We start from the raw sequence: 22,160 nt of genomic DNA on the forward strand, positions 1-22,160 counted from the left end.
GACAAGTACAGCCTGGGTCTGGAAGACTGACCCACAAGGCCTGCTCCCTTGCTCTGCCACCCTGCACAGCCACAGCCAAATCATTTATCCTGCCTTACAGGGGTAGTGTTTGGCTGCACTGGATTTTGCAAAGCCACTGGGCACTTGAAGCTTGGCCAGGCTGGGGCCTAGGAGCACAGACAGGACTGCTGGACACTGATCAGCACCAAGCCTTGCCTGGCTCCTGCCTGCACCAGGCCCTGGGCACCTCTGCTCCTACAGCTGCCAAGCAAGATGCAAGCACACAGCTGCCATTGTGCCCACAGCCCACTTGGGATGTGTGCCGCATGTGCAAGTCGACAGCTCCCTTCCGGCCAAAGCCAAGGGACAAAGAACAATAGGCCCTCATGGGGCAGAAGGCTGAGGCTCCATGTCAGATCTTGTGAGCCTAGGAGGGGGCAAGGGGCAGACAAACCAACTGCACATCTCGCAATGGATTTTATTAACAGAGCAACTTCAGCATCAGAACTCCCCGCTCCAACATCTCCTTGCCTTGCTACGCCAAGCACCATCTACACCCCATGCTGGTGGCTCCCAGCTTCAGCATCCTCCTTCCTCTGGGACTCAGGCCTTAGCCCCACTGCCTCTCCCTGCTGCAGCCTTCCAGGTCCTTGGCTACTTACAACTAGAGTGAGTGTGGGAATTTAGTGCTTGGGACAGGGACAGCAGTAGGGCCCTGAGGAAGAACCATCCCACACAGAGCATTGACAGGGCTTGTAGCTGCTTTCCTCCACCAGCTGGTCAGTGTCTGGTGTGAGCCAGAGAAGATGGAGCTGAGGGCTCTGGTTCCACAGCCTGTTCAGCATGGGGAGTCACTGAGGCAGGCTGCCAGGGTGCTTGGCTCCTTCTGAACCATGGACATGTAGTGCGCACACTCCAGGGCACTTTGGCTTTGTGTCAGTAAGTCGATTGCTGCATCTCCTCAGGGCCAGCATGACTGTGTGATCCACCAGCCGAGAAGCACGAGAGGCCTCACACAAAGCCTAAAGCAGGCCAGTAGAGCAGGGGCAGCAAGGGGGGCTAGGGCAGGACCTGCTGTTGCTCCATCTTAGGCCATGAATCACCCTGGTCTGGTTACACAACTGGCTCTGGCAGGGCCTTGTCTCTACTTGTCTCACTCTGCTGGCAGTTCAGTTGGCACCAGTAGGGCAGGGGGTTCTGCTCTGCAGCTCTGTCCCAGGGTGCGGAGGTTGCCCTGGGGAAGCACTGGCGACCGAAGGGCTGTGGAACTATCTCCCTGTGCTTGCTGAAGCCTTCCCATTTGGACAGAGTCACCCTGCTGGCTGATAGGAGGGGCCAGCTGCTAGAGGGATGCAGGGCAGGGAGAGATGCTAGCACTCTGCCAACATTGCTCTGCAGTGCAAGTGAGGCCTTGAAGAAAGCAGTCCCTGGAAAACGAGGGCCCACCAGAGAGGGAGGTCTTCCCCTGGGAGTCCCATGTCAATGGGAAGGCAAAGGCCATATTGTCCCAGCACTATCTAACCCACAACTGCTTCCCTCATCACCACCCCAGCACTAAAGCTAATGAGATGCAACCCAGGGAGCATTCCCATGACTTGGTGGGGAGGGCAGCCCATAGGGATGAATGGGGCCAATGCACCACCTGCACCCCTTGAACGTGGCAGGCACACCCGAGTGTGAACAAAACCTCTGCTGGATGCAGTTCTACATGGGACCAGCTTTATATGGGGCCAACACAGCAGCAGGGGTCAGGTTTCCCCTTCCCATAAGGAGGCATAATGTTGCAGTCATCAGAGCTGTGCCTGTGACGTGACAGTGATGTGCCAGGCACTGGCTCAGGCTAAGCAATGTCCCAAGTGCTGCAGGAAAATTCCCTGGAGGAGACGAAGCCCTGAGGGGGTTGTCATCACTCTCCAGGCTGGTGCCCTGTGAGGACAACCCCCCTTTGTCCCACCAAAGCCTCATGGAGGCCAATGCCCTCTACGCTTGGGCTCTCACAGGCGAATGGAAGGGGGAGGCAGGATCCCGATCTCCTCCCTCAGGGACTCCACCGTCTGCTCCCAGCGGCGCTCATAGTAAATGTTCAGGATGCAGTTGGCACGGAGCCCACTCTGCACAGCCCAGGGGATGAGCTCCGTGGTCAAGACCTGCAGCTTTCTGGAAAAGGACAGAAATGGTTTCATTCCCTGCTCTGGGGACATTGCCCAGGTGCCAGAGGGCACTGACACTGCCTGCTCCACAGGTCCCAGCATGGTAGCTGCATCAAGCAGTTCAGTCTCTCAACAGGAAGGGCTTCACTCCGGATCCCCTCAGCTACCTCACAAGGAACCTTACAAAAGGCCATGCCAGTACAGGCAGGCAGGACAGTTATACTCCTTTGCAAGGCTGGAGTAAAGCATTCACCACAGCGTAGCCAATGCCGCTGGAACCAGCTCATCCATCTGCTCAACCCTGCAGCAAGCAGAAGCTAAGCCTTAGTAGTGACACACCCACTTCCGCTCAGGGACAAATCACCCTGGCTTAGGTCCACTTCCATGGGATAATAGCAACTATACAGAACACAGATCAGCTGATGCAGACTCATAGATAGCGAGCTGTTCCCTCCTTCCAAGCAGTGTCATTGTTTGTCTGTTTACACTCTCAGCGGATCAATGACAAAGGCAGAAATAGGACCCAGGGCTCCCGATTTTATGAGGCCTGCTCTAACCCACTTGACTGTGCTGCCCACCCACAACCAGGTGGGCTATGGAAGAGAAAGACTGCAGGCTGTACAGAAGTCTACAGGCTGCTCAACCTACCGGGCTTTGAGACGAATGGGGCCAAACACTGCTCCAAGAGCGCACATGGGCAGGCCGGTCTGAACAGCTTCGAACCACTTCACCACGACCTCACCTAGAGGACACAGGAAAGTGAGTCAGCAGGTGCCAAGCCCCATATTGGGAGTGTGTGACAGAGCAGCCCAGGGGAGGTAGCAGGATCCCTGGCAGCTGCAAATAGTTGAAGCTGCTCTGTCTGAGCAAGGCCTGGCAGTGGGGATGGGCTCTGGAAGGAGGGTTTGAGCATCATTAAGGGGACACTGCCAGACCAATTTACGTTTCTGCATAACACGGGCCACAGCCTATCACTGTCACAGGACTTGCTGCACTTCTGTTCCAGGACAGTCTGTCTAGATGCTTCCCACAGGCACTGGCCATCAGGGGGTTAACTGTCTCCAGTGGTGGAATTCCACCATTCTCCTGCTCCCTGCCCAGGACCTGGGCTCTGCAAATCTGCCCTGAGCCAGTCGCTGTGGTTTGCTCCTGCAGGTTGGTACATATGCCCCAAGCTGCTGGCCCTGTGTTGCATTACAGCAACACCCAAGTCTTACACAGCACCTTGCATCATCAGAGCTTAAGGTGCTTTGCAAAGAAGATCAGTATTGTCATGCCCGTTTTACCAAGGGGGAAACCTAGGCACAGAGCAGTGAAGTGACTTGCCAAAGGACACCCAGCAGGGAAGCAGCAGAGCTACAACCAGAACCAGAAGCCCCCCCCCCCCCCCCCCCAAGTCCAAGCCCTGTGCTCTCATAGCTTCACAATGTCTCATCTGGTGTAAAACAATGAGAATTAAAAGTGTGGGTCAAATAGGGGGTGTCTTGGCCTTCCCCAAGACTCAGGGTCCTGGGGCCTGCAGGCCCCCAGAGCCTTGTTCAGCTAACAGCAGGGCTCTGACTTCAGCCTGCTGTTTGTTACTCAGCCACATGCTTGTTGGGAGGAACAGACCTGGCCAACTGCCAGCAGAACTCTAACCCTCCCCACCTTCCCCTTTGACACAGATCCAGCCCACAATTACTCAGAGCTCCCTCTGACTCACACCTTTCTCCTACGGATCCATTTCATCATCAGCCCTTAATAGCAGCACCTTCCCACTCAGCCACCACCATCTCATCACCCATGCCAGGGCTCAGCAGGGTAAAGGTGACAGGCCCTAAGGGCTGGAGGGATCTTTACCTCATCCGTGGCACAGATGGAGCCTGGGCAGTGGCACAGTCCCGCAAGCTGCTGCACCAGTGGCTGTGAGCCCTGCCCTGACTGTCAGCCTCAGGCAGTCACTGGCCCACAAAGCAGTCAAACTGCAGAAACAGGCTTTGCTATGGGGACACCAGGCCTGAGATCCAGCTGCCTTACTGCACCCAACTAGGTTCTAGATGGCAGCACCTCTTGGTCTCAGCCAGTCTGGGCTCACCCAGCATGTTGGTGGGCATGCCCAGGAGAGTATGCATCAGGTCGTGGACTTCCCGGTACCGCTGGATCACGTAAGCCAGCTCCTCATCATCAACGAATTTGGCCGGCATCCTTGTATCTGGAGAAACCCTCTGCAAACAGAACAGCCGGCTGGGAATCAGTGCCTCTTACAAACAGCATAATAATGATGGTCCCCAGCTTAGAGAGCGCTCTCTTCAGCCGACTTCAAAGCACAGTACCAACAGGGTCAGTGCAGCTGCCCTCATTTCATGCATGGGGAAACTGAGGCTCAGAAAGGGGAGGTGTCTACCCAAGGCCATACAGAAGGCCAGTGGCAGAGCTGGGAACAGACCCCAGCTCCTGAATATCAGCGCGGTGCCCATTCCTTTGGGACTCTCCAAACCCGCTGTCTTCTTCACTACACTACTTAGCACCTCCTTCTGGAGCCCTTGTAGAGGGCCAGGCCCTAAGATAGACTACAGCCATTCACCACTCCCCACCTCCCCCTGGGGCCTGCTCCAGGCTGCTCCACACCACACTCACGTTGTCTTCTAAAAACCGCATGTATTCCCGACCAAATGTCCCATCCGGCAGCCCCCGGAGCCCCGCCACATCCAGGGTGGACAGCCGGATCCGTGGCCGCTCTCTGCAAGGGAAATGGGCCAAGACACCCCTTGAAGGAACAGACTGCTGGGAGAAGCTGATGTAACTGGGGCCTGTGCAGCAGCATTGCTGGAAGCACCACCTAGACCCTGGCATTTGGCTGCTGCTTTTCACTGCCCGAATAACCATCTATCCCCTGTGGTGGGAGGTCAACCATCAGCTCCACCTCACTTCTGTGGAGCTTGGGTGCAGAGAGCTTAAGACTCTGCCTGAGGCCATGAGCCTTGTCATCAGGCTTGATGCCCAGCTGCAGTTTTTCAGCCCTAATAGTTGGTACATGTGCTGTGGGAGCACCCAGTGGCCTCAATCAGCATCAGGGTCATGCTGCTCTGGGTGTCACAAACCTAGCCCTCGCTTCCAGCGTAATTAAAATACCATGTGAAGAACAAGCGTAACAAACACTCAGGAGGGGCAGGGAAGGGGGGACAAACATGCAGGAGGAATAACAAGCATTTGGCCCTTGAAGCAAGGTGACTGCAGAAATCCCTCCTGGCTTTTAGCCTCACTCACAGCAGTTTCCTGCAGGCACCAGGGCAGAAATGGCTCTGGAGGAGGGTGCTCAAACCACTTAGGGAGGGTGTTTTCAGGTAAGGTGCTTGTGGGAGAAGCACACGACTATGTGATCAAGGCTGTGGTACAATAAGATCTGCTGCTCTCCTGCCCTGCTCTGGCGGGGAGGTCACAGACGCGTGCTCCAGCACTCCTTGAAGAAGGAGGTTTGCCAGTAAGAGCAGCAGCAAAACTGGAATGAGAGAGGCGGGAAGGAGCAAAGGCTGTGCATTACTAGGAGCCCAATTTACTGTTAATGTCTGTGTCTTTGCCAAGAAGGCTCTTACAGATGTCAGGGAGCAGAAGAACCCCGGGGAATTCAAAACTACCCATCCTGCCTCTTCAAGGACAAGTGCTGCCGCACCGGACACTGCCCCACCAGCCCAGCGGCCTCCCAAACGCGCCTCCCTCCCTGCCACGGGCTGCGCAAGAGAGAGGAAAACGCACCGCAGGATCTGATACCCCTCGGCATCGTGTCTCATCTTGTCCCGCAGCCTCTGCAGGGCAAGGGAGCCGGTTGTCTCGCCAAGAACCGCCACCATATCTGGGAAAGGAGGGAAGAGGCGTCCACGAGAACAGACCAAGGCGGGAGCCAAGGGCAACCGGCGCGGCGGACAAGAGCCCGAGGCCTGGGGGCGGCAGGGCCCACGTAGTCGACACGCGGGTCAGTGCCACGCCTGGGCACCTGCTGCTGCTCGCAGCGTCCCGGGGCAGGGCTCCCTGCTCCTCGCCCAGCCTCCAGTGCTGACACCAAGGCCCTCGGGCCTGCCCCGGCCCCCCGCGCCTCCAGGCCGATCGCCCCGGCCTGCCCTGCCCTGCCCTGCCCTGCCCCGGGGAGTCTGGCCTTACCATGCCGGTAGGGGTCGCGGAGGGCGGCGAGCGCGGAGCCGGCCGCCAGCAGCGCCTTCTGCAGGGGGCTGGTGGGCACGTGGCCGGGGTAGAGCGGGCCTGCAAGGGAAGGGAGGCGGCGGCTGGCGGCGGAGCAGCCCAGGGCAGGGGGCGAGGAGCCGGCCCGGCTCTAAGACCCGGGGGGAAGGGGGGGGCTTGCCTGCGAGCCCCGAGCCCCGCAGCAACCCCGCGCAACAGGCGGCCATGTCCGCCCCGGACGGGTGCGCGAAAGGGCCAAAACGCCCAGCCGCCTTCCGGCACAGTTGCACCCCTTGTTGCCGGGGGACCGCATTCCGCGACGCACCCTGCGGCCGGAAGCGCATATCGACGCCCGCACAGGAAGAGTGGTGGGACCTCATTCCCCGACGGATCTGGAGGCCGGAAGTGCCCGGGGCCAGGGCGATGGCGGTGCACGGGCTCTTCGCCGTGTACAAGCCCGGCGGCGTGGCTTGGCCGCGTGTGCGGGACGCCGTGGAAACCCGGCTGCTGGCGGGTGAGGCCGCGGGGCTTTCGAAGAGAAGCGTGGTTGACTGTCCCCGGACGGGGCGGGGCACCTGGGGCCCGGCTGCCCCTCCCGGGGGGCTGACAGCAGCATCCGGCTTTTCTTCCCGTCCCTCCAGGCCTGAACTCGCTGGAGCAGCGGTCCTCGCGGCAGCACGTGCGCTTCCTGCCGGGCTTCGTGGAAGGAGAGGCGGGCAAGGAGCTGACCCCGGTAGCCACCCGCCTGCCCGTGCTGGCCGACCACCCGCTGGGTAAGGCACGGGGAAGGGCCCGGGGTGGCAGGGAGCTAACTCCACTGGGATGCGGCGGCTGGTGCCCGCTGGTCACGCACTCCGAGGGGATAAAACCAGCGCATGTTTGCGTTGCAGAGAAGCTGGAGGAAGAGCGAGAGCGCGCTGGAAAGATTTGGGTTTTCGACTCTGTTTTAATGATTTGCTAGAGAGGTTCTGCTTTGGGCACTGCACAGCTGCAAGATTTAGACCGAGGAAATTAAATTGCTTTGAAACCTTGTTTTGTCTTCTGCCATCGTGCTGGTTAATCAAAAAGTCCGGCTATATTTCTGGTGGAGAAACTAAATGTTAGGCATGTTACCAAACATACAACATGTTTGTTGTCTTTATAGTGAAAGGACCGAGGTTCACTCACTTGAAAGTTGGAGCAGGCCACCGGCTGGATGTAAAGTCTTCTGGAGTGTTTGGTAGGTTTTGTCTTGAAACCGAGAAAAACGTATTTTCGGTGTGGAGTCTGGAAGTAAAGGGAAGGGTTTTGCTTCTGTTTGTTCTGTACGTAGCTAGGAAAGAATTGCAAAGCGCTCTGCTGGCAGCGTGCGTGGATTTTGTTGGGCAGGGCAAGGATGTAAGCCTTAGGTTACAAGAGAAACAGACGAATCAAATGCAATGTTTTGGAAGGATGAGACATTACAAGGGAGAGAGAACTGACTAGTTATTCTCAGAGAAGCCACGTGCCTGGAGGACACTGTGTTCTGCTACAATGAAAAGCCTCTAGTCTGTCTTGGCTCTACACACTAGCCCATTGTATCTGTTTCCCTGTCTGTGAAATGAGTACAATGATGGTGCCCTTCCTTGGTAAGGTGCTTTGAAGGCTACAAGTGAGAAGCACTAAATAAAACTGGGTGCTTGTGGCAATCAGAACACCTGATGTTTGTTTGATGGCAACTCTCAGCCTCAAAAGGAGAGGTAAAAAAAAAAACTGATGGTGAGTTTTGAGGACACAGATATATTGCTGACTAATGTGAAAAGCCCCTGTAGACAAATGTTTAAATCCAAATAAGTTTTAAATATGAAAAGTGGTTTCCAATTTTGTCTTTCTTTCAGTGCTTGGAGTGGGCCAGGGCTGCAGGCTGCTCACAGACATGTACAATGCCCATTTTACTAAGGTATGCTGTGCAGTGCAATGCAAACTGGGCTAGAAGTGGGGATATGTGAGAGTGATGATTCACAGTGGTGATCCAAGGCCTAGTTAGAAATTGCACTGAAAAAGAAGAGTCAAATGTCATATTGCAAGTGGGCCAATAGCATGCACAGCTATGCACAGCACAAATCACTGAGATTAAGCAGTATTCAATATCCATTAAGCAGATTAAGTGATATACAATATCCATTTCTGCCCCCCAAAGGATGCCTGGAAGAATTGGTAATAGGATACAGAGGGTTTTTTTACCTCTAAATCAATACTGTGAATCTTGCCTGGATCAGGATTGTGAAAATAAATACTGTTTTTACATAAGATTTCAGATTGGCCAGCTGGGCCTTGTTCTCTCCTAGTGGGGAGGGAGTCATCCATGTCTTTCAAACCACCCGATCTGGCCTATTTTGTCAGCAGTCATGGCAGAGAAGCCATACTTGGAATGTACTGTGGGAAATTAACTCATTTCTTACTCCTAGAGGCAATTTCTCCAGTTCAGAGCTGAGACACACAAACAATTAGCTTTTTCTGTGTTTTTCTATAGGCGAGGCATTAGGGGGTCTTCCAGCCTTATGCAGTGCAGGTGTGGATGCCACAGTGAAGGAAAGACATTGGCTTTTAACCCTTGTGCTTATCCTAGGAGCTGGATGAGAACTAAGTTGACTAAATAGGAAGATACTGTGTATTAGAATTTATAAACACAGTAAGGAGACAGGCAGGTTGTGTATGCAGGCGTCCTAGAAATACTGTGGTGTGAGAGAGACAAGAAATATGCAAGCTGTATTGTGTTCTTTTCAAATTGGAGTGTGCAGACCACTCACCATTCCCATTTGTCTGTATATCTGTCTGATTCATCATGACAGAGATCAGTGGGACAGGGAATGTTTTACAGGTTTGTACAGAGCGTAGCACAAATGGGGCCCTCAGCATGACTGGGGGCCTTCAGGCACTTACTGCAGGATAACTAATAGTCATGATTATGCTCCTTGTCGGCACTGCAATGAGATGGTGGTTCTGGGGACCTGAGGCTGGAGATCAAGAACAAATAGGAGTTTTAAAAGTCTGTGCCTCAAAGGACACCACAGGAGCTTTAAAAAAAAGCTATACATGTTCCAAGCCAAACAGAAAGCAACTCAAGACCCTCAGAGAAAAGTGGAGAGGTTGTGCTACTGGCACAAGGTTTAATGCCTACCTCTGACTTGCTGAGGCAACTGTCAGCTGCCGTGCCTGACATCCCGTTTATGTTTCAAACAAAAAGCATCGGTGCTTTCTAAAGCCATTAGCAGCTCATCTGAGAAGAAAGGTGCCCCTTGCCCTGTGAATGTTCTGGCAATACTGTCTGTTCAGAGGCTGCTGGTTTCCTTCAGAGAAGTTCTTTGTGTCCTGCATTGCCCAGCAATTTCTGCACAGTAGGTGTTGCTACTCAGTGTTTTTCAGAGTGTTCCCTCCGCAAATAATGCTCACTCTTTTTTTTTTTTTTCCTTTCAAGGATTACACTGTTCGTGGTCTGTTTGGCAAAGCCACAGATGACTTTTCCGATACAGGAAAGCTAATAGAGAAGACAACATTTGGTAAGGGACTTGGTCAGTGTGGTTTTAAAAAGTCAATAAGTAGAACGCAAAGTATTAAACCAGGCCAGATTGAGCAGCATTAAAAGAACACTTTAAGTACCCTCTAATCTATATTCATGAGGATTTGCTGTAACTCCTGTTCTGTTTTACCACAAACCTATTAGCTTATAGTGTACTCAATGCAATCGGTGTAACACCAATTTACAATCCTGATCATGCAGACTGCCACTGTATTGGCTGCACCCAATGCTGCCTGTGCTTAAGGAGGCATAGCATCCTGACTTATGGAGTAATCGTCATACACCTTCATAAAGACTTTTGTTAAACAAATTCCTGAAACATCTCAAGGAGAAATTGCTGTCACTGTCTTGAAACCAATGCACTCTCTTTTCCACCTGAGACTTCTTTGCTTTAAAAAACTGCATAAAGTCAGTGGGGTCCATTTCCTGTTCTTCTGTACTTAGCTATAGTATGGCTATATGTCTCCTGGGCTTCCCACCAGCTCATTTAGATGTAACCACTCAATCAGGAGATTACATTTTTGATACTGCATTTCAGACCCACATAACCTTTCCAGATGCTAGGTGAATAAATGAGGATTTGTTTCCCTCTTAACACTTACAGATCACATCACAAGTGAAAAGCTGGAAAGGATTCTTGCTGTCATTCAGGGAAGCAATCATAAAGCTCTACTGACGTACGTATCCAATCAGAAACCCTGGCTGACCTGACCTGACTTCAGTGCTGCCATTCGCTAATCTTTGGAACCAATGAGATTAGTTATCTTGCAGTAGCCAGAGATTGTAAAGGTTGGGGTCTTAGATCAGAATAGAGGAGAGTTATCTTGGCTTCTTCATCCTTGGAAGTAAAACTGTGACTAAAGACTTACTTTGGATTCTGAAGTTTCATGTTACCTTTGGACCTATGCTTAACATCTTGGAGAATAAAGATCTTCTCTGATACAGTAATGGTATTATAAGATGATCAGGCATGTTTACAGGATTGAAAAGGGTGGGGATGAGAATTGAAATTGTTAGAGAGTGAGCAGATCTTTAGTCTGAAGTGTGAATACAGCATTTTTGTCTTATAGCATTCTTTGAATTCATTGGGAAGGTGGTGTTCGTTCAGTGCACTAATGCATTGCTGTTTTGTTTTTTTTTCCAGGTATGCTAACATTGACCTGAAAACCCAAGAGGCCTATGAGCTGGCAGTTAAAGGGTTACTTCGCCCTATGGAGAAAAGTCCTCCATTAATCACAGCGATTCGCTGCCTTGAGTTTGCTCCTCCAGAATTCCAACTAGGTAGGGATGATTTTGGGCTCTGTAAGTGCTGTGAAAGTATATTACATCATGAATGTGACAAGAAGTAGCTCCTCTCAACACTTGGCTACTCTTAAGTGGCCTGATCTCACCAATGCATTTTGCAATCAAGCTGCAAGCAGAGATGGGTCTGTTAGAGCAGCCTATTCTGTACCAGCTGGTAACTCAGCAGAAAGAATAAACATCATCTTGCTAAATGGCCAGGATCAAGGCAGTTTTTGGCAGGGCACAGCGGGGAACTTTGTCCAATCTTTGCCTGATAGGAATAACTGCTATACTGGATTGGACCAGTAGGCCTCCTAGTCTGGTATTCTGTCCCTGATGGTAGCCAGTGCTGGAAGTTTCACCAGACAGTGCAAGTGGGTGAATAATGGACTACCATGCCTATGCAGAAAGATTCCCCTTTCATCTACCACTTAGTGCAGCACCCCCAATAACTTTGCAAGCTGAGCCTGCCTTCACCCCTTTGCATTCCTGCCCCAGGTGGTTAATGGGGACCTTCACCATTCTTAATCTATACATTGTCTAACTGTTCCTTTGGTGCAGTCCACCTCAGGCACTGCTGAGGTAGTGCTTAGCTTATGACGTAAACGTATATTCTCATAAACCTTTATCCTGCCCACCTTATTCTGAAAAGCTTCTCCCACCCCAGTATCCAGTTCTGCACTATGTGCCCCTCCACCTCATGCTTGGAGATTTGGGATATTTTGCAAGACATCTGTAAAACTATCATTTACTTATCCCTCAGCTGAAAAAATGGAAGTGTGTAGTTGCATGTATTTGCTGCCTGTTCTGATAAAGTGTCTGTGCCCCTTGTAGAAATCCAGTGCTTGAACGAGACTCAGCAGTACCTCCGAAAGATAGTTCATGAAATTGGCTTGGAGCTGAAGTCAACTGCTGTGTGCACACAAGTGCGAAGGACCCGGGATGGCTTCTTCACACTGGACAAGGCTCTTCTGAGAACACATTGGGACATGGAGAATATCCAGAAAGCAATTCAAGACTCCAGGCTCACAGTGCAAACAGAACTTGAGAAAAGTTTAGGCCACCTGGAAAGGACTGCTCATGATGAACATATCGAGATGGACCAGGTTGAAGAGGGTGACGCATCAAGATAGCCCAGTGTTTGGGGGACACCTGCCAGCAGCCTCTCATAAACAAGATAGCCACGTGTAAACCAGAAGGGTGGACAATAATAGATAGGAATGAGAGTAATCCACAACTAGCCTTTCTTCGGATGGCACTTAGCTTAGCAGGAGTTGTTTGTTTTCATCCAACATGTCTCCATTGAGAGGCAAAATATTTTCTTTTAAAGTGTTGCACAACAGTATAGTGAGATCACTGACATCTAAGATAGCTTTGCATTTACTTCCAAAGCCAACCCCCTGCTGATGTTACTGGGAAGGTTCTGTTGGTAAGGACTGATAGAGTGGAAATACAACCAGTGTGTTGCAGGCTGTGCTGCTTCTACTGCATGCTTACTTTATTTTGCTCTTTGTAATGAGAAGTGCAGCCTAGCTATAGGAATTCTTTCCCCAAATAAAAAGGTTTTGTATGATAACATAGGGTATAGATCAGCCCTATTTTCATATGTTGAAGGTGTAAAGAGCTATTGGTCAAACCAAAAAAATGAACCTGTGCAAGGAAGATGTAAGATTTGAGTGAGGCAGAACTTTCCTAGGAAGGGGAATGCTTCATTTGGCTTCTTCACTAATCTCAACAAGAAGGTGAGGTAATCTTGTGCAAAGGGATTCAGGAGTAGGATATAAAAGCAAGAAATAGGATGGAAGAAATTAAGATTCAGTGCAAAATATTTATGTGGAAAGATGCTGCTCCATGGTACCAACATTTTAAAATGAACAGGACCAAAATCCCTGTGATTCCCAACTTCTTGTGGATTTATCCTGCCCTACTGAGTTAACAGAATGGTCAGTATAACATAGCTGTACAAACTAGCTGACAGAGGTGTGACCACTTTAAGGCTACAGCTTACTATTGAAAATGCACCATAAATTGCCTGTTATAGTTGATCACTGCTAATTTATTTCTAAAACATGCAGATCCAAGCACAATGCCAGATGTACTAAAGCAGCTGCAATCTGAAGTCTCAGAGTACCAATTGCTGTAGTATGCAAGTTTGGTTTTGACATAAGGAAAGGCTGATGTGAGGGATGGGCATTAATAACAATATCCCATTTTAGATTCGCCACTTGTTTTCAAGATTATGTCCTAACAGGTACCTAGTGACTGCATATTTGCATGCAAGCAATACAGGATTTCTGCTACAAGAAAAGATTCTGTCTTTACCTCTTTTAGGCTCTGCCTGGGGCACTTGTAGATACAATTCTTTCTTTGAAGATGTACCCAGACAGCTGTTAAAGGTGAGATGTTACTCTGTGGTCTCACAGTGGATAATCCCCAGTGAAGCAAGTGTTTAACAGTGATGGCTGATCTTGTTTCTGTGTTTGTTTATTTTTTTAAAGGAATTTTTTAACTAAATCCATAGATCTTTTGCCTTTTTTAGCTACCTCCAAGGTTCTCTGGATAATGATCAGAAGCCCAGCCAAAGCAGTACTAGGGCTCTCCTGCCACCTTATGGTGGAAGAGCATAAACACTTCTCTGGAACAGCTGGTGTGAACTCAGTAAAACTGCTAGTGTATTTGCTCTTATTCCTTGTTAATAAGCAGTATTTGTCTATGATGCTAGGTGCCATCTAATGAACATTCTTTCTACAGATAGTTATCTATGCAGGCTGAAATTTATACAGGACAGGGCAATTAGGGTTTACAAGGCAGGGAGAAAGGCTGAGGAGTAGAAACAACATCCAGCTTGCAGAAAAATGGGCAACAAGTATCACAGATGTTAGGGCTGGAAGGGACCTCTAAGATCATTGGGTCCAGGCCCCTGCCCAAAGGGCAGGAAGTCAGCTAGGGTCAAAGGATCCCAGCAAGATAAGGATCCAGCTGTTTCTTAAAGGTGTCCAGAGTAGGTGCTTACACCACCTGTGGTGGGAGTCTGTTCCAGGCCTTGGGGACTCAGACCGTGAAGAAGTTTTCCTTATGTCCAGCCTAAAATGGTCTTGCAGAAGTTTGAGATGCTTAGACCTTATCATCCCTTGGGGTGCCTGGTGAACAGTTGTTCCCCCAGATCCTGATGCATACCCCTGATGTACTTACAGGCTGCCACCAAGTCACCCCTGAGCCTGCCTTTTTCCTGGCTGAAAAGTCCCATAGCTCAGAGCCTCTCTATCTGCTCACTAGAGACCACTTCCCTCCAGAACCCAGGACAGAAATCAGGATCCTCAAGTATTACATGATCACCAGGGATCTGAGTTTTGTTTCATGCAGAAAAATAAGTATTTTTTCCCTTTAAAATCAGGAAACTGCTGGCAGGGAGCAAGCAGGGGGCAGCAGGCAAATATGGCCAAGCCACTAGGGGGTGCTGCCCAGCTGCGGAGTGGTGGCTTTCCCTCACCCCCACCAGCAGGGGCTTGGGTCCTCTTGTGCCCAGATCCCATTGCTATGAGGGAGGGAGGGGACAGGTCTCCCAGAGGTGTTAGGTGGATCCTTCCTGCCACCGCACTGAGACTCTCAGCCATGCAATGGGTCTCCTTGGCACCCCTGCAGCAGCAGGTCCTGGACAGGGCAATGAGGTCCCTGTGCCTTCGATCATGCTTGTGCCACTGCAGCCCAAACCTGGTAGTATCCTCCGCACTCCAGGGCCAGGCCCTCCCCAGCTTGCCCCAGGGGGGAGGGGGAAGGGGTCTAGTCCCAGCAGGGCAACAGGTCAGGAGTGAGGGGCATTGGTAAAGCAAGCGGGGAGGATGACTATGGCTTAAGAGTTAGAGCCAATGGCATGGGCAGGGCACTGGCTTATCAGAGCTATTCAGCACCGCAAAGCAGCAGGGGAGACGGCTACAGCTAGCCCCATGTCCTGATAAGCAAAGGAGGTAGGGGGAGCTCCAATTTCCCATGATAAAAAAACAAAATCAAACACCAAAATATACAGGTATGTAAAAATTTTTATAATGATTAAGGCACCAGTAGGCTTTCAAATTACTTTAGAACTGTAAATTTATCAATAAAACATTGTAGTCAACCGATACCTATATAGAGTAGCATTTCAGTTTAATCATGGAAAAACAGGGATTTTAATCAGAGAGTTTTGGGGGTTTTATCAGAGAAAACCGGGATCCCTGGATCACATGACTTTTCTGCAGGACTCCATCCATGGAGTTTAGGTCCCTAGCAGAGTGCATAGGCAGAAGGGGAAAGCATCAAGGTAACAGGAAAAAAATGCCAAAACATAAAGTTATCAACTCTAATGCCCTACTTTGCAGCGTTAATATTCTCTGCTACAAGTTTTGCTCATCTCAAGATGCTGCTGAAGTTAGCTGCAGCCAGGCACCTGGAAATCAGGAGAGGGTCTCTCCTTGTGTCCACTGTTGCCTGCAGCTAGCAGCGTTGGTGCTAATACTGACCCCGTTGCTGCCTCTCGGGAAGTGTCTGTCTACAAGTTAGTTCACTACCAGGGAACATGATAGCATTCTCCTTAGCATCTCTACAGGCTGGTAAAGGGAGTGGCTGAGAAACACGAGCCAACTTATTCAAATTAGATACCTTAACACAAGTTCAGGCTTTTCCATTTATTTAATATTACAAATAATGCACAACCATAACTGCCTTCTAGAACCCAATCCAGTGGGACACTTAAGAGGCTGAACACCCACAACATGAGGGTAAGGCCTACAAGCACATTACTCTCAGCAGGTCCTTTCCTACTTAGTGTTTTTTTAACCTGTCACACTGCATGTTCCCCCAGTCCTTCTGGCCTTTCATCTGCCCACTTACCAACAACTGCTGTCTCATTCCATCCTCCCAGTAACCCTTGTCACATTGTCCAGATGTGAGGGCCAGCTGGGAAAGGGGTTAACATGAACTCTGAATTACAATCTTCCGTAAGTTGTTTGGTTTTTTGTTTTTTTTTTTAACTCTCACCAAGAAGAGAAGTCAAAAACTGACATCACCCAAAACATCCTCATTCCAGAAGAGAAGGATGTTCCTTCCCTGAAAACAGGCAATTAATTCAATAGCTTTTGTGTTCTAGAATTCAGTTATTCACAGATCTAAGGCGGTAGACAGCACCCTTGAAAGTCTACGTATTTATTGCCCTGGTATACAGGTTCCGAATGTATCAGTCACCTACGTACAAAGGTCCAATAGCTAAAGGAAACTGTAGTCCTCCATATCAGTGCTAGTCACTGAGTTCTAGATCAAATTCAGGATAGAGGTCCTTTGTGGTAAGTCCTCGGATCACAGCTAGGAGAGAGAGAGAGAGAAAGAAAATAAATACAGCTTCCATTGCAGAAGATGCAGGACAGGCAAGAGCTGCATCTTGTTGCAACTCTTTGTTCAAGTAATGAAAGACTAGCACCTTCTAAGCCTTTGCCTTTGTTGGTTTCTTTAACAGCCACACAGCTGGTGCAAAAACATCAGGCTTACATACCCTCCTGATTCCATTCCTAACCTGGAAGTCTTTTACAGGTCTTATGCAGTGCTGAATACATAAGTCACAAGAGAAACAGTGAGGGTTTCTATCTAATACAGAATGATATGCTTTGAGAATCCACAGAAAACATAAACTGCCTTTAATGGTAATTGCATAATACCCCCCTTAGAATCAGACAGAGCATGAATAGCTTCCTGAAATCCTCCCCCTACTCTGGAAAGATCCCAAAGGGGTAGTGACAAGAATATTTTCTCTTGAGTAAGGGATATAGGGTGATCCTAGAACTGATGATAAAAAACTTAGTAGTGCAGCTTCTGTTAAACAAAATGAAAATACTTCTGAAAAACAAGCTGCTTGTTAGCCGAGTCCTGCCTTACCCAGCTTGCCCAGCAGCATCTGTCCAGCATCTTTAATATCATTGTATTCATGGAGCAGAGAGATGTGTTTCTCCAATTCATCCAGGCTGTAGCCTCTGTAACAATAAAACCAGAAAGGTCACAATGAAAGAGTGACTACTGCCGTTTGTCTCTAGTAAACAAATGTTGCAGAGGTACTAGAGAGAGACAGGGACCCACTCAGCCCTGCAAGTTGCCCTGCTGCCTTCGGGCATTGAGGGCAAAAGGTCCAAAAAGTCATCTTCAAAAAGTCTGCCTAGGGAGCACGGTGTGTACTCAGTTGTCCAAGATCAAGCCTCTCCTAACAAACCAAACCAAAAATAGTTCTCAGTCAGGTACAAGAGTAAGTTGTGAATATGAAGCAGGTCTGCCTGATATTGTTGGAAAGAGGTAAGGAAACGGGCAGCTTATCCAAGATGGGAGAAACTGGATTAACTTCACTGTTCCTTATTTGTGGATTATGACCACACACAGTTTCTGTGTAAGGTACTGCTTAGGTTTCATAATTTGTAACCCACAAAAGGCACAGCTGCCAGGAATCAAGGGCAAGATGACCATGACTCTGCTGCACCATCAAGGATTCTAGGACCTTCATCTCCTTTATATAACACCCTTCATTCCAAAGCTTTGCCCACCATTTACTCATCATGAAAATGCAACTGTTTCTGAGGTTTAAAGTTGTGAGTTGCCGAGACAGCACATATCAGACAAAGTAGACAAGATTACTACGAGAGGAAAATTTGGGAAACAAGAACATACTTGAAGTTTGGCCAAGACATAAAACGAGACCTGCATTTTAAGTCTCATCAAAAAGATGCTTTGAATAACACAAAGCCCATTAGCAGCATGACAGGTAAGAACACCTCTTTATAAGCCACAAATATTCCTTCCCGAGACACAGGGGCTTCTCTTAAAGTTCTCCCTCATGAACACTGCATGCCCCCAAAGGCTGGGAGGGCATGGCAAACTCCCGCAGGTGGCGGCAGTGGTGTTGGAAGCATGGCAGCAGCAGTGCCAGCAGGCGGGGTGAGGGTGGTAAGTGCCGACCAGGGGTCCGCAACTATCTGCAAACACTGCCAGCAGTGATCAAGGACTGTCTCAGACGCTGCCAGCAGTATCAGTGGCAAGTTGGGGTGGGGGGAGGGGTGATGAGTGGTGACTGCCCGCAGGTGCCGCCAGCAGTATCGGTGGTGCTTTTTGTAGGGGGTGCACCGCCAAGCTCAGGGCACACGTGCACCCCCTACACATCGCCAATGCTCTCCCTCTCCAATACTGAATAAGCACAGCCTTGCTTTGCCAAACAATAGACAAAGTTCTTAGTTCTACTTTGTACTCAGATGCTGAAATTAACAATGCTCTGAGCTAAGCAGGCTGAGCTGATAAAGAAATATGAGAAAGCAACCAGCCTGAAAGGAACATTTTCAATTCTGATGCAGAGGCTTGGTTTGGTTTTAAAAGATAACACAGGCCTTGTGCCAAGCATCAAGCTAGTCAAGGACATACTCAGCCAATAACTGTGCAATTTCCTGGTCCAGAGCGAGGTCCTTCTCTTTCAGCTCTTTAATTTCACCCTGTAGGGTTTCCTTGTTGATTCCAACTGATGGGGAGGACCTTGGAGACTGAATCTGTAGGGCAAAGAGTACATTTAACATTTTACTAATTCAGCACCATGTAAGAAGCCACTGTCTCAGATAGAACTGATCAGAAGAGACAATAAGTGCCTGTTAGTTCATTCCTGAAGTATCACTTAAATGAAAAAAAAAATACTAGACCTTGCAGAAAAACTTGACAAAGCATTTATCAGTCTATGAAATGCCAGTCTAGTCTATTCTGTGTAGTTTGTGAGCTCTTCCCAGCAGAGGCTGGATCTTAGTCAGTATTTTGTACATTTACAACACTACATGAAGAATTATAACAAACAATTTAGAAAAACAGCTTTCAGAGCACATGCACAGGATTACAGTATTCAGCATCTCAGGACACAGATATCTAGTACACTTCAGTAAATTAACAGAAGTTTAGGCTGCATAAATTACTCAAGAGCAGGTCTCCTCTCATCTGGATGACAGATCTGCTTGTTGCCTTAGTGATGTCACAGAGTTAAGTTCTCTTTCCCCAGGGAAATCGCTACTGAATCAGATCTGAACCATTACAAGTATTAGGATCACCTGCAGTTTCAGCTGAGAGAGCAATGACTACATATGCCATAATGACTGAATTATCACAAGAAATGGTTCCTCTGGGAGAGATGTGAAGCCTTGTAGACATAATAGCTGTCCATACCAAACTCACTCTGCAGACACAACTTCCACAGGGCTGGCTACAAATGACGGGCTGACACTGAGACTAAATTAATTTGGCAGTAATGGATTCTATGCAGATTCATTTCTGTACAAGGAGGGAGAGGCTTTGGAGAAGTTTGTTGCTGCCACACGCCTGCATTATAGATGGCAAAACATCTGCATTCAACTATGGGCTTCATCGTGTGTGTAAGAGAAAGAAACGGTCCACGTAACCAACCAGCTTAGCTGCTGCCATGTAGGCGCAACAGTTGTCTGTGCCAAACTCAGTCTGGGCTGGCTGAAAATGAGACCAACACCGAGAATGAATTTGTGTAGCAGCAACAGACTCAATGCACGCTCCTTTCTGTATGAGGAAGAGGCACTGGGAATGAAGGACACTGCTGTCCTGCGTCCGCACGCCAGATGGCAAAACATCTGCGCCGTACTGGGCTTGCTGTGCATCTAGCGTAAGAGAAAGAAACCGCAGAACCGACCACTGTGGCTGCTGTTATTGTCTAGGAGGGATCCCAACTGGGTCAACAGGGTGGATGAAAAGGCAGGTCCGCCCCATGCCCGCTCCTGTTCCCAGAGCACAAGGGCCCAAGCGATGCAGCGCTCTGCCCGGGCGCAGGGCCCGGCACTCACCGGCGATCGGAAGCCCGCGTGGCAGCGGTCCTGGCGCCCGAGAGGGGCCCTGGAAACAAGCAGAAGGAAAGGGCCGCTTTCAGAAGCGAAAAGATTGAAGGAGCCAGGCCGGACCCCGTCTCCCTCCCCACCTCGAGAAGCAGCAGCAGCTCCCCAGAGCGCGCTGCACTGCGCTGCACCACCCAGGGGGGCTGGGGCTCACCGAGGGCCAGGCACCCCCCGAGCCCAGGGGAGGGAGCAGTGGCCCCAGCAGGCGCGGAGCCCTCGGGGCAGGGAGGGAGCTCGTACCGGCGCGGGAATGGCCGCAGCGCCGCGCCGCGCTCCCCGGGCTCGCGGGCATCCAGGGCTGCCCGCGCGGTCTCCCCGCCGCTTTGCATGCTGGGAGCTGTAGGGGCTGCTGGGACTTGTAGTTAGTGGCGGCTTGACGCCGCTTTGAATACCGGGAGCTGGTGGCCCGTCGCCTGGGGAGCCGACTGTAGGGACATGTAGGCTGTGGAGGCCTGGCGCCGCTCGGCCCGCTGGGGCTTGTAGTTTCTTGACCTTGCCTGGGGCTGGCAGGGCGGGGCGCGGAGGGTTTCTTGCAGCCTGTCTAGGGGCTGGCAGGCATGTTGGCCTGGTGAACCGCTGCCAGGGCCTGGATTCTCCTCTGGAAGAAGGGGGAAGGCTCGAGCTTGCTCCTTCCCTGTCACTTGCGTTTAGGGTCCTGGAATAAGCACAGGATAGAAGCAATGGGCTGAATTCAGGGGCGGATCTGGTGGGGGGCAGTTGCGCCCCCCTTCCCTTTGATTTCTGCTCTACCCAAACTGTAACACCACCTGCCTGGGAGGGGCAGTGGCATTTTGGGTCAGGCAGCACTGAGTTAATTGACTTCAGCGCTCATGATCATCTACCTGTTTCCTGCTAATGTCTCTTCATCCCATAGGTGTGAACGACCTTTTTAATGGTCTTGATGTTCCACTGTGCAACCTATGTTTTCTTCTGCAATGCTGCAGTCTGTTTGCCATTCCTGGTCCTGTGTCTCTTCTATTTCACAGCGCTGTAGATTGGTTTTAGCTCTGGCTAAAAACCTTCACTTAGGTGTGGTTATATAATCTCAGGTGTAGACATGACCCCCAGTGAAGTGCTGAGGTGCTGTCAAGGCACTCAGGAAAACCAGGTTTTGTTCAGTGAATCTAAAAAGACATGGACATTTAACTTTCAGGACTAATTAAAAAGCATCTTTTAACCTTTTTTGCCTCATTTCTTGTGTTCTTTTTAAAGCGTTATATATAACCCAGCAGATTAATGCACATTCCAATACAGATTTGTTTGTTTTCACTTTGATCTTAAACTGAAAAATAGAGCACGAGGCCCCTAGCAAACTAGTAAAGCTTCTGATTTCTCTTTAGCTGGAGAAAAATAGATGTTATATGTGATGATGCGATGCACCAGCTACACCCCCCTTTTTAAAATCCTAGATCTACCCCTGGTTGTAATGGTGCAGTCCTTGTGATGTGTCCAGCACTACTACAGTATATATAACATGCACTGAAAGAACCTGCTAGGAGAGATTAGAGATGTAACCAGCCTGCATGCAATCTCTCCTAGCAGGGGGTATTAGATAGAAACCCTCACTGTCTGCCTTGTGACAAAAACCACATTGCTTGAGTATTGCAGAACCAGCCTGCATCCAATCATCATGAGCGTAGGCAGAAACACTACACAGACTGAGATGGTCACACAGTCGTGCAGATCTTTTCCATCTTTATCTTGCATGATCTTTATCTTGCATTCAGCTTCCTTTTATAAACAGCTCCCACTCCGATTTAATTTTGAAAAGGTTCTGTACTCTGCCATCTCTAAATCACCTTCAGTTAGCAAAATATACCAAAGATAAGATAAGGCCTGGTACTAGACGTGTAACTGTGGCTGTTTGGGTAATAGTTATTATCACAGAATCATAGAGAAGTAGGGCTGGGAGGCGCCTCCAGAAGTCATCTAGTCCAACGCCCTGCCTGAGGCAGGCTCAGCCCTATCCAAACCATATATTTGAGTCCGCTGTCTAACCTCTTATTTGTTCAGAGCTAAGACGTTATGCGAGTCTCACACAATGAAGTAAAAGATTTAAGATTTCTGAAGTGCAAGACACAAGAGTTATTTTTCAAAGTATGCAAAATCCTACTGACTGCTATTACAAATCAAGTTTAAAGT

At 49.6% G+C, this 22,160-nt stretch overlaps 3 protein-coding genes across 4 annotated transcripts; 1 reads left to right on the forward strand and 2 right to left on the reverse strand.

Annotated features, from left to right (window-relative positions):
- Positions 1-458: 458 nt before the first annotated feature.
- COQ4 (coenzyme Q4) lies at positions 459-6,567 on the reverse strand. 2 transcript variants are annotated; one of them, XM_014610550.3, is made up of 7 exons: positions 6,484-6,567; positions 6,285-6,383; positions 5,883-5,979; positions 4,767-4,869; positions 4,225-4,354; positions 2,799-2,892; positions 459-2,157 (listed from the first exon to the last, which is right to left on the reverse strand). In XM_014610550.3, the coding sequence occupies exons 1-7, from the start codon at positions 6,527-6,529 to the stop codon at positions 1,995-1,997; spliced, it is 732 nt and encodes a 243-aa protein (XP_014466036.3). In that variant the 5' UTR covers positions 6,530-6,567; the 3' UTR covers positions 459-1,994. The 2 variants fall into 2 exon arrangements, with proteins under 2 accessions (XP_014466036.3, XP_019331378.2); XM_019475833.2 differs by lacking the exon at positions 4,767-4,869 and having other exon boundaries at positions 5,883-6,064.
- TRUB2 (TruB pseudouridine synthase family member 2) lies at positions 6,528-13,638 on the forward strand. The gene is made up of 8 exons (XM_006269455.4): positions 6,528-6,816; positions 6,944-7,075; positions 7,447-7,521; positions 8,159-8,220; positions 9,739-9,820; positions 10,445-10,517; positions 10,985-11,121; positions 11,959-13,638. The coding sequence occupies exons 1-8, from the start codon at positions 6,528-6,530 to the stop codon at positions 12,255-12,257; spliced, it is 1,149 nt and encodes a 382-aa protein (XP_006269517.4). The 3' UTR covers positions 12,258-13,638.
- A 1,505-nt stretch (positions 13,639-15,143) lies between these two features.
- SWI5 (SWI5 homologous recombination repair protein) lies at positions 15,144-20,367 on the reverse strand. The gene is made up of 5 exons (XM_006269434.4): positions 20,259-20,367; positions 19,971-20,019; positions 18,547-18,668; positions 17,026-17,120; positions 15,144-16,458 (listed from the first exon to the last, which is right to left on the reverse strand). Exons 1-5 carry the CDS (start codon positions 20,345-20,347, stop codon positions 16,394-16,396), a joined length of 420 nt encoding a protein of 139 aa, XP_006269496.2. The 5' UTR covers positions 20,348-20,367; the 3' UTR covers positions 15,144-16,393.
- Between the last annotated feature and the right edge of the window lie 1,793 nt (positions 20,368-22,160).

Source organism: Alligator mississippiensis, chromosome 12 (assembly GCF_030867095.1).
Source record: "Alligator mississippiensis isolate rAllMis1 chromosome 12, rAllMis1, whole genome shotgun sequence".
Taxonomy (NCBI): Eukaryota; Metazoa; Chordata; order Crocodylia; family Alligatoridae; genus Alligator; species Alligator mississippiensis.